The following is a 12,457-nucleotide window of genomic DNA, read 5'->3' as shown; positions in this document are numbered from 1 at the left end:
TTTTGTGGGAGACTTTCTCCAACCCAATATTAGGAAAATAAAACCTTGCGGGGGAGATCAAAAAATTGTCAAAACCAAAAAAAAATTTGCATGTATGTTATTACGGTATTTCGCACCTTTTTGACATACTAGCTTAGAAAAATAAAAATTTTGGATTTTTCGATCCACCCTACTGAGCACGTGACATAATGATGTTGCTGTTGAATTGCATTCTGTATGATTTTTTTGTTTTGCCAGGTTAATGTAAGAACTCAATATGCATTATAATTCTGGTACTGTAAATTGCACCAGGTATGCTTTGGTTTTATGCCATGTCTTTTTCCTGGTAAGTATGATAACATATGATGTGAAGTCAAACTGACACTTGTATATATATATACTATTTTTTTAAATTCTAAGTGTGATGCTAGACTTTATTGTTCAAATGGAACTTTGACTTACTACAAGTACCTAGTAATTGTGCATGCATAGAAACTAGTGCGGTGGAAATAAATTTCTATTAAACAAAGCTCAATTATAGTTTAGGGTTAGTTCAATAACATTGTGTGTAAAAAGCCTTGTATATTATAACATTTCATTTCCATAAAGTGCTGGTTTGTTATTACTGTATGAAAAAATAATAAACAAAATAGTCAAGAAAATGAAATATCTTTTGACATGTGTCAAACCCACAACAATACTTGATATGAATGACTCGGTTGCATGTCTTGTAATATGCATGGATTTATTTTCACACGAGTCAGTTCAATCATAAACAGGTAAAAATCGATTTTGATCAGCCAGCAGCTAAATCATTTTCAGTTAGGCTCATTCAAATACAAGTAGAAGCTTATTCAAATGATTCTATTTAAATAAGCTTAACTGAAGAGGATCTAGCTGCTTGCTGATAGCTTGCAAAAATCGATTTTGATCTGGCTGCTTGCTGATCAAAATCGATTTTTACCTGTTCATGATTGAACTGAATCATGTGAAAATAAATTCGTTTGTACAGTATAATATAGGCAGTGGCTATTTGACCGGCTCCGGTCTTTGAATCTGAAACACTATTTGACCGGTCATGACGTCACTTCATAAGCACTTTTTTCTTTTTCTCTTTCAAAGCAAAAGACGATAAGCGCCTTAAGTTTTAAATTCAACACGTTTTTTACAACTGAATCCGTGGCGCATACGTAACGACTCGGGGTGCCATTCTAAAGGGAATGAGTTCGATTCTATTCGGAAGCGTTTTTTTTTTTTTTTAACTAAATTTTTAAAAGTGGAAAGTTGTCTTGAAGGGTTGGTTGAGATGATGATTTGAAACTTGACTGATTGTTGTGCGACAATGAGACTGGATTTAATTTTTAACTTCGGACTTCAGCGAAACGCAATCTTACAGCCTATTAGAAGGTGTGATTTTTTCAGAGAATTTGTGCTAAGAAATGAAAGAAATTTGTTAAAAATAAAAACTAGAAAAAACTTTTTTAATTCGTTTTGAAGCTTTTTTATTCACTTGTTGATTCATTCATATCAGTTTGTATTTTTTTGTAGTTAAAAAAAAAGAAAAAAAAAAGAACGCTTCCGGATAGTATCGAACTCATTCCCTCTAAAATGGCAGCCCGAGACGTTACGTGTGCGCCACGGACTCAGTTGAAGAAAACGTGTTGAATTTAAAACTTAACGCGCTTATCGTCTTTTGCTTTGAAAGAAAAAAGTACTTATGTAGTGACGTCATGACCGGTCAAATAGTGTTTCAGATTCAAAGACCGGAGCCGGTCAAATAGCCACTGCCTATAATATATTAAACAAAATAGTTGGATATTCAAAAATCTGTTTTCAAACTATTTATTAATGTGGTCCCAGTCTATGATTGATTTCTCAAGATTGAAACTGCACTTTAATCGTGATGATTTCTCAGCTTGTTAAACCATATTTTGTCTATTGTGAAAAGCACAAATCTTTTTTTATTTCAGTCACCATGTCAGGTTAAAGTATAGGCTAATTAAAAGATGGACATTTACAGTTACACTCTACAAAAGGCAGCTGTACACTAGCACTCCCTGAACATGGCTCGCTCTCCACTGACATTCAACCACTTGAAAGGAATTAAACCATTATCTGATTTGTGATTAAGGCCTCATCTCCATAAACCTGCCGAACATTTCAAATACCGTAGTTTCAGTTTGACTATCGCTAAGCTTTTCGCTTAACCTTTCAACTTTGCTAATATTTCAGTTACTTGGAATTTTCTATTTGATGTTGAGCGTTTGGATTATAACTATCCCTGGAACCAAACACGCAATTTTTATTTCTGCAGAAGATTTAACTATGGTATGTTACAGGTCATTTCTTAAATAGTATTGTCTGTCTTTTTTGTTTCGAGTTGCTGTGTATGATATGAATAACTAATGTAAACACAACTCTTTACAACTTTGCTATAATATAAAAAAATTACCACTGCAGTTTGAGCTCTTAAAAATAAGGGTTACCTTATTTTTGTTTTTTAGGATCAAGTAAATCGCATGTCATTTGTTGTTATTGGAATTTCTTGCACCATTTGTATGCTGGCTATGGTTGGCTGCCTGGGGACATTAAGCAACAATAAATGTGTTTTATTATCAGTGGGTATTTAGTTACTTTTATTGTATTTCAAAAAGAGTCATTGTGGATTGATTGAATTATTATGTTTAGTTTACTTTATTTCAATAATCTTTAGTTTGGTTGCATTAAGCTGTAGTGTATAAGATACCTGTTTGACAAAATTTTGCTGTTGCTTTGCTATACCGTACTGTAGTAAGTTTTATTAAATATGTTTAGAGACCGCCCTTAGCATCAGCTTGAGTTACAATGAACATGTCCTATTTAGGTTGATGTAATTTATTTATTGAAATAGTTTCTGCGATAGATTCTGCTCAGCAGCCTATGACCAATTGACCATTGTGCTATAGGTAGGTAGGGGTGTTCAATTTCGATTATTTGAATATTCGAAATTCAGTTTATTTTCGATTTCCCAATTTCGATTTCGAATATCACAACTATTCACCACACTGCAAAATGTGATTTTATTGAAAGAAACGCCATGAAAATTCGCTAGAAAACACGAAAAAACGCCATGAAAATTTGCGAAAAAAGAACACAAAATAACGTCTACAGCTCCAGGCCCATATTGATGTTTAAGAACACAAGCTGATCGACATGGTCACCCGTCAATCGGGATCTCAGCTTCGTGACGGTCAGGCCAGCTTTTGAAAACGATCTCTCCGCTGGAGCCGAGGTTGCGGGAATCACACACACCTTCTCGGCTAGCTTTTTTAGCAGCGGTAGCTCGCCTTCGTTTGCTTTCCACCAGGAAAGCGGATCAGCTTGCCCAGAAGCAAGCTTTTGCTTCATAAAATAGGAAATCTTCCTCACAGCTTCTGAAAATTTCCATTTGCTGAAAATTTCGCATTTTTGTGGGTGGTTACATGATACATAATTGCGTTAGACATTTTGCCAGCTAAAAAACATCATTGTATTTCTCTTTATAGATCTGCCCTGAGCTGTTGCGTGATTTTTTAATGAAATTGGGTTAATTTGGTAGGAAAAAGTGACGTCTTTTATTTGAATTTACGTCACTGACGAAGTTTGTAGTTATGTAACCACAAACAAAAATGCGAAATTTTCAGCAAAATGAAAATTTTCAGAAGCTGTGAGGAAGCTGAAGGAATAGTTCAAATGACGCCAATTTTTTTTCTTAGGTTAATTAGATAACAATATTGTATCTACTCAAACTAAAAATATTTTTAAAAAAATTACGTTTTTGACCCCATTTTTCGATTTTTGGGCCCCATGAGGAGGCTGAAGACAATTTTTTACAAATCTCAAATTTTGTTATTAGCGTTTTCTCACTCATTGGCACCATTTCCCCACTACTCCGAGAGAATTATAAAAAAAAGTTCAAAAACGAGCCACCCTACTGCCCATGGAGAAGAGTTCCGTCAGAGTGGTTTTCGCTCATCGCCTGATGGTGTCGCCTGTGTTGGCTCAACGTCGGGACTATCGGAATCGGAAGAACTGACACCTCCCGTTGGCTGCAGTGCACGCGCGTGGAAGACAATGACGTTGCGCACGACTTTCCTCAACGCACGTGTGCAGGACTGGCCGTTGGACCCGCGAGAACGTGTGATAGTGACGTGGTCGACGATGCGCATGCGTCGAAGTCTTTTTTCGCTTGCAAAATGCGACAAGACAGATTTCGCGTCACTCACGTTACTTTCAACCGCGTTCAGCCGAAAGGGCGGCTATAATTTCGAATATGTCCGATTTGAAAACGAATTTCGAATATCACGTTAATCGAAATCGAATCGAAAATCGAAATTGAACACCCCTAACTATAGGGACTCCAACTTTTTCTGATTGACAACGTCCTTCCCACAAGTCACAATATAAGTCATATGCTTTCCACTATTTCATTTTTTTTTACAATTTTCTATCAATTGCCCATCGATGCGGCATCCACATATTATATATATAGCATAGCACAAGTGGAAAAGAAATTTGATGAAGTCTAGCCTTGATTATTCAGCATTTTAATTTCCCCTAACGTATCCTCAATACCTCAACAATGAACTTATCTGAGGCATAATAGCCAATATGCAATATCATACCGTGTTTTACGTTTTATCGCATTTTGTGTGAGAGATGTTTGTTTATTTGCCTTTCTAATACGAGTCGAGAAAAAGAAACACAATTACATAAAAAATCAAAATATCGTAATAGAAAGGTCTGGCAGCACCGAACAACCTTGCGGTTAACCAGTCAAGGTGCTGCCTGACATCAGGCATCGTACATTGCACTTGCAGCGTCAGATATTACAAATTTTACATTAGCTGAATCAGGCGCGAATCTAAGAGTTTTTTTCGGGGGGGGCAGAAAATTTGAAAATCAATTAAAAAGAAAGAAAAAGCTAAACAGATATGAACAATGATACTACGACATATACGATATGCTAGAAAATAGACATTAAAACAACCATTTTCATCAATTGTGATGCCGAGGGACTAATATCAGCTGTTTAGAAGCGTATCAAACCATTTGATGCGGAAACATACAATTTTTCACAAAATTTTGGGCCCCCCCCATAAATCCGCGCCTGAGCTGAATTAATAAACAGCATGATTGAACAGTAGCTTCGAAAACGAAATGAAACCTATGAGGTTTAGTAGGAAATTGGATCAAGACCAGCTAGAAAAACATGAGCATATAATAAATCATATCGGGTAAGAACACAAATACAAGGTTACATGTAGATAAAATAATTTAACTAAACAAGTATATTTAATAAGAATTTAGCAAGGTAACTTTATAAAGTTTTTTAAACAAAGCATGCTGTTTGCTTTTTATACATTCATCCAATTCACTCCACAATTTAGTACCCCGATGTGCCAAAAGAAAACTGTTCATGAACACTGTAATTAGTTACCATTGCGTATATAAACATGAACACTGAACAGTGTTCAGCCTTGTGCATGTCACTGTATTTAATCTTTTTTTAAAGGTTGTTTCAAGACAGTATTTTTTTAGGTTGGAATTCTGATGGCCATGTTGCTTATATCTGAATTGGTTTTAGCAATTTTTGCAAGTGTTTTTCAGAATGAAGTAAGTCAAAAGTTTTGCAGCGACTGTTACTTATATATTAGGGTGCCACAGGCGCCCTCATGTGGCCGAAATCACCTGAACTTTTTTTCTGGTGTGACATTTCACATATTAAGGCAGTTTGCAAAGTTTGATTGAGATTGGACAAAAATTGGATGTGCAGATTGAAAACGAAAGTCTAAACTGAAATACAGTAAAATTAGGGGATTTCCCTAGTTTGAACATCAGTTTTTTTTGCTATTTCTCATCTTTTTCTCAACATTGAAACAAGGTAAATTCAAGAATTAGGTTAGGAGACCAGTGCCAGTATGTCAAGATCTCAATTGAGGTCAAGCATGACAGCTCCGCGCCTGTTACATTGATTCACCATCTTGCAACATTGAATCAACATAGCTGGCTTGACCTCACTCAGGGTCTTGGAATAATGGCTTTAGTATTTCTTCTTCTGTTGAATCAGTGTTGCAGCGCCCAGGAAAGCTTAGTATTAAACCCATGCAAGTTGTGACTGTGAAAGGCAGGTAGCCTGTCTGTAAGAAAGGGTTATGTTACCTTCGCTTCTTGCAGGAAAGGCTAATAATGTTGCAAAACCTATGGTTGTATTGTTTTTTAGGTTATTCTACTAATGATAATTGATACGGTAGTGCTTTTACAAATCGGTCTGGTTAGTATTACAATAATGAACAGCCAGTCTCAGAATGCTGAGAAACAGTATCTTCTTCTTTCTACTATTCCAACGAAAGATGATCAGAAAATCAAGGGAAGTAAACTGCCAACTTATCATCAAGTGATTTTAAGCTTTCTTGCCTTTAAGCAGGAGCTTGAATCTCAAAATCCCACGAAAAGGAAAATCCAAATATCAGTAGATGCAGCAAACGAGACAGTGAAGGACATCTTAACGTTTTACTACAAAGCTAATATTCCAACAATTCATCCAAAAAAGTGGCTCAAAAAATTCAATCTTTTCGAGATGAAATGAGTCTTATCTTCAAAATTCAGATCGAATGCTTCCATAGGAGTGATGGAAAGCAATCGGAAAGGATTAAGGAATTTAAAAAGAAACTTCAATTGACCTTTCCTTGACCTGGCCTCGCGATGTAATGAAGATGTCAATTGAGGTTGAGGAAGATAAAGAATTTTTGTGGAGCATGCAAACTACCAGAGAGGCGTCAATGGCAGGGAGAGACAATGCTTTGCGCAAGACGTTGAAACGAAACCATTCTAGAAAAGAAGCAGACGTGCAAAGGAAAGAAAAAGAAATAAAACGTCAAGAGGCTGAATCCAGCAGCAAAAGTAACATTTCGCTTTCTTCTAGCGATGATACCAGTGATGAAGTGACTGCAGTTAACACTGCCGAGCCTTCTACATCCACAGGAAGTAAAAGGAGTCACCGTCGAGTTGTAAAAACCGGTACCACAATATTTGTACCACACGACATTTTACGATCACCTGGTTTAGTGGCCACAAGTTTACGAAACAGAATAACACCAACTGCATTATCTGCAACACTACACTCGTTAATCAAGAGTTGTTCTGGTGAAACTATTCGCGTAAACTTAAACTACATGACGGCTCAAAGGTATAGAGTTGAAACGATTTTCAATATTTTTGAAGCGGTTAAAAAAGGTTGGGTACCTCCTGAAGTTGGAACCATTCATTGGGATGGTAAAATGATGGAGTCACTAACAAACCCTAATAAGCAAGTTGATAGGCTTCCGATATTACTATCAGGTATTGGAGGCTCAAAACTGCTTGGTGTTCCTTATTTGCCTGCACAAACATCCGATCCAAAAGGAAAGCAAATAGCCAATGCAAGCATGGAATTGTTAAACAATTGGAACTGTAGGCCTACTGCATGTCTTGCTGCAATGGTGTTTGACACCACAAGTAGCAATACGGGCCACAAAACTGCGGCCTACATCCAAATACAAGATTATCTTGGAAAAGGCCTACTTTGGGCAGCATGCAGGCATCATATTGGATAGATAATACTGACGCATGTTTGGAAAGAACTCAAAATAGAAAGCAGCAGTGGACCCAACATTTCATCTCAATAGGCATTTTCTTTACATGGATCCTTTTTTATAATGCATGAAACCTCATATTTTTACGCATTTTTCATAAATTGTTGAACATATACAATTGACACATGGTCTGTACGATTGTAAATTAGTAAGTAAGTTCACCAGAAAGTGTTCGAAGTTCAAATACTCCGTAACTGAGAAGAAATGTCTGAGTTTTGATGATCTAGAGAGGATTTTACTATTGAAATTGTGCAAATTTACCTTTAAAAACTTTAAACTTAATCTGCACGTCCAAATTTTATCAAAACTTATTAAAATTTCTCACATATGCTTTTTTTACCAAGTGTCACATATAAAAAAAAGTTCAGGTGTATCGGACAAAATTTTAATTTTTTGAGGGGCGCCTGTGGCACCCTATTATATATATATATATACACTTTGTAGACTATTGCCTGAGTTTGAAAACGTTTTGTTACAGCGGGTTTGCTGTGCTGTCTGCTCTGTAGTAATTTATATTTTAAAAACGTAACTAGCAGTCTAATAGAATATATACTAGGCTACAATACATATTAAGAAAACATTCAACCAGATATATTTTTTGTGTTTTCATTTATTTTGATTTTTCTTAAACTTTTTCTTGGTGATGATACTGTTCAGAATACTTGGGAACTACATTGAAAAGTAATTCTCGCTGTAGTATCAGATCTGTTCATGCGATGTCTGTTGCTTTATCAGATACATGGCCGAATTACAACTGAGTTGACTCAGACATTGAGCAGATATGCTGGTGATGACAAACCGGACGATGTATCTAAAGCATGGAAAGAAATACAGATATCTGTGAGATTCTTATATATCCAGTATCCACGGCTTACCTTGGTTTATTTTATTTTCAAATGGTATTTTACTGAACAGAGAGGCGTGTCTTTTGAAATAATAGATTTACAAACAAAGCAAATATTTAAAACAGTAAACACGTTCACTAAACAGCCTGCGACTGCAAATACTTTCAGTTGTATTTATTTCATTTTGACCTGTTTATTTTGTCCACGTAGTGAGTTGAATGTTAAAGATGGTAAAAATATCCGCACTCTTACGATGCATCTGCATTGTTAAACTGTGTAACTGACGCCTGCTTCATCCTACACAGTTCAAGTGTTGTGGTGTGAACACGTTGATGGGTTATCAGAATCACACCAACGTAGAGGGTGAAAGTCGTGGTCAACTTGTCACTGGTTCCCTTTGGTATCGCAATTATGGAAAAAGTCAAATGAGAAGTAAGTAGTTTCAGTTTTCATGTTGTACCTCCAGTTGTTTACCTATTAACCGAAACTAAATGCATAATGTATAGGCCTATATAAAATTCAGATCTTTTTGGTTTGATCATTTATCATTGCGTATATAAACATGATATTGCCTTCTTAAAAAACCTATTGTTTCAACTTTTATATCATTTCATTTCACTAGTCTCATGCTAGTGCAGTTTCGGGTTTGCTTTATTTTCCGTGTTATTTCCATTGTTAAATTTTTATTTACTACCCAGCTCGCTCTTTCGCTTTGTTTAACAAAGTTTCAGTGACTAACACGGCGTAGCTTTCGGGTTATTCTGGTGCTTAAACTTACCCTTGCTCTTTTGACCGTGGTCAACCGCGCGAGGCTTTTGTGAAAGGTTAAAGTCTGAAAAGTATTGCTTTACTTTGTAAAATGTGTCCATCCAGTTCACATCTTCAGTTTCTTCACTTAGTTAGTTTTATCAATTGTGATACGCGTGTTGTTTGTCTCGTTTCAGATTGGCCTGAGAGTTGCTGTAGATGGGAAAGGAACAGATATGTATCGACAACGAGTTCGTGCTATGACATGACTGACTTGAACAAAGTGGTAGGTTGTGTCTTTAGCTTCTATTGGATATGGTACGTGTTTGTTGTGACGTAAAGCAACTGTAACGTTTAATCATTTTTCAAACTTTTTTAATTCCCCTTTTGTGCCACAATACAATCTACTTAGATCCACAGCTCGGAGCTGGTGGTTGGTGATTCCTGTCAATGACAATGATCCTTTTTGTTGTATTGTACCAACCCGTAGTGTGGTGCTGTGGATAATTTCAGTCATTTTAAGTGTTTAATACGATGAAGAACTTACTTTTTGTTACTTTTATCTTTTTTTTAATCTTCTGCACTCAGCTAACGCGACACACTGTGACACTTTTTTTTATAGTTGATCCATCTCCTGGTTGATGTTAAATTACAATCGGCTTAGAACCTTCAATCCCATGCTTCCCAGTTGTAGCAACACAAACTCTGAGTTTCACTGACAAAATTTGTTAAGGATCAAATTTACATTCTGTTCAACAACGTACAGGATTATGCCGCATGTAGGTTTCTGTATTGCATGTGTTTTTATAATGTTTTTTTTTAGGGTTGTTTGGATCAATTGGACGAATTCATCAGCAATCATTTTGTTTTATTTATAGTTATGGCTGCACTGCTCATCGTTGTTCAGGTAAGTTTGATCCAGTGCATGTTTTCAGAATAAGCTGCTCAATAAGTGACTGTGCTTGTTGGAATCACGTGACACCACTTTTTGTTATTATAAGTGTCGTTCATGTAACGTCACACACATCTGAAAATATACTAATTTACTAAGCAAAGTAAACTTTTCATAGTTTTTGTTTTAGTTTCACAAGCTCATTTTGAAGATTTTCTCATATCTTTGTAACGATGGATTTGCTGCCACAGTGTCTAGTAATTTTGAGTGCTATTTCATTTGGTTGTTCTCCATTGGTTTCTTATTATCTTATTGAGCCGGCTCTTTAGATAACAGGTCAAGTAGATTGATAAAAAACAATCAATTCGCATTGTAATTGCATCTTCTAACTGCTTTGTTTCAACTCTTAGGTCATTGCCATGGTTCTGTCCTTTCGAATGTACAAGTTTGCATCGAGGTTGCATTTCAACACTTTTTAACTGGACGAATGAGAGCAATAAATTGATATTATTGCAGTGAATACTTATTACTTAGTGAAACGTTACTGACCGCTGTTGGTGTTGTACTTGCTTCCAAAATTGCCAGATCGCTTTTCTTGCCTGCTGTTATTTTAAGTGCGTTACATCGTGTTAGAATCATTTTGCTTTTGTGCAATGCTCACTCAATACCATTCTGCCGTTGTGAACTTGGTTGTCCATCATGCAGGAAGAAATGTAAATCACTTCGTTTCTTGTTATGGTTTTGCATTTACTGTGCTGTCATTTTTTTTTTTTTTGCGAAAATGTGTTATTTGGTACAATTTTTTTACGTACAACCGTATGATGTATTGTTAAAATTTTGGTCAGTGCTGTTCGTACCAAGCAAGGCTACGTATTTGTTATGCTTAGAATCCGTTATATTTGCTTTCAAATTGTGTGCTTGACTGCCACTATACGGCTGCGCTGACACTGCACGCTTTGTATAGCGTTGAGAGCAGCGTTAAATAAAACACATTGTTATTATTATTATAAATGAAACTGTGTTCGTGATTTTGTTACTTTATTAAACTAGTACAAACATTCTTTTCGGTCGATTAGGAATTGTCTGGTCAGTTTTATTTGCAATTATGAAGCATATGTATTATGTAGTGTATGATTAATTGTTGTGTATATTCTGCTGTATGCGGTTGTTAAAGTTTTCCAATTATTCCAAATCGTGTAAAACTTACTAAATAACCCGTATTATCAAAATAAAAATGCATCATTTGCAATGTTGCTTTGTGCGTCGTTGTTATAAAAGTGGCTACTGAATCATTATTGCATTGTCATTTGTACCAATATAGCAATATTACTGTTTATTTTACGTACCGACTACCGAGTGCATTCAGTGAAAGTTTCGCATAAAAATGCGACTAAATGAATAAACTTTGCAGTGATGCCATGTATGATTTTTCTGCCATTGTTGACTTAAACTTTTTGTACGGTTTTATATTTCCTGCTGCACTTGCGTACAAATACACTTCTTAATTATTTTTCAGTATACGAATTTGTCATTGTGGTTGTTTTGCTTGTGACTTGCCAAATGTACAGCTGCGGGTTAATTGGTTATATAACTGGTTGATGGCACTCTTCATATATCGCATCTAGGGTTGCCTAAATATTGATGACCTTTTTTTGCTTTCTTCAATCTCCCACGTGACATTTGTTGCCAAATTATTGATATGACGCAATACAATGATTGAACGGTTACGCACGCATCCGGTTATTTACAATTAATTATGGGATACCATCATCCAAACTTGTGTTTGTCCCCACTCGTGGGGGTGGATGCGATTGTTGAAATGTCGGATAGTGGCCTAATGTTGAATAACAAAGCAATGAATATGTTTTATAGCATAAGGATTGTAAGTCCTAAACTTTTGCCAATCATCAAGCACTGTTGCAAATGGAAGAGTAGTGTACATTGTGATTACCTTCGAGAACTCTTACTGTTATTTACAACTAAAAATATTGCAATAAATCACTATTCAGATGATAAAAACGTACATTTTCGTGATATTGCCACCAGCCGAGTGTAGTGTCGACCAGCATAAACTCGAGTTGAAGAAGCTTCTTTAGATACACCAAGGTCGCAGCACGGTATTACAAACTGCAAGTGACGTGAAATAGGGACAGTAAAATATCGGGATGCGCAACTACATCCGCTTTTGGCTTATCCGCAACACTAGAAGGGTTACGATTTTTTCTGATTTACGAAATAATGTACATTTTATAAGTTATATAAGAAAAATGAAGTTGGTTTTAAAGTAATTTAAGGTTTTTAGTTGAAAACAAGCGAGCAACAAAGCGTGAAAAAAATGTCAA

The 12,457-nt window shown here is 35.9% G+C and overlaps 1 protein-coding gene across 1 annotated transcript; it reads left to right on the top strand.

Annotated features, from left to right (window-relative positions):
• Positions 1 to 236: 236 nt before the first annotated feature.
• Positions 237 to 12,289, top strand: LOC145775808 (leukocyte surface antigen CD53-like). Its single transcript, XM_082587181.1, has 9 exons — positions 237 to 325; positions 2,212 to 2,307; positions 2,484 to 2,597; positions 5,539 to 5,613; positions 8,367 to 8,471; positions 8,782 to 8,908; positions 9,421 to 9,509; positions 10,047 to 10,130; positions 10,526 to 12,289. Exons 1-9 carry the CDS (start codon positions 257 to 259, stop codon positions 10,592 to 10,594), a joined length of 828 nt encoding a protein of 275 aa, XP_082443307.1. The 5' UTR covers positions 237 to 256; the 3' UTR covers positions 10,595 to 12,289.
• The last annotated feature ends 168 nt before the right edge of the window (positions 12,290 to 12,457 follow it).

This window comes from Aplidium turbinatum, chromosome 1 (genome assembly GCF_918807975.1).
Source record: "Aplidium turbinatum chromosome 1, kaAplTurb1.1, whole genome shotgun sequence".
NCBI classification, from domain to species: Eukaryota; Metazoa; Chordata; class Ascidiacea; order Aplousobranchia; family Polyclinidae; genus Aplidium; species Aplidium turbinatum.
The sequence above is the reverse complement of the archived record's forward strand: the minus strand, read 5'-3'. Positions and strand labels throughout refer to the sequence as shown.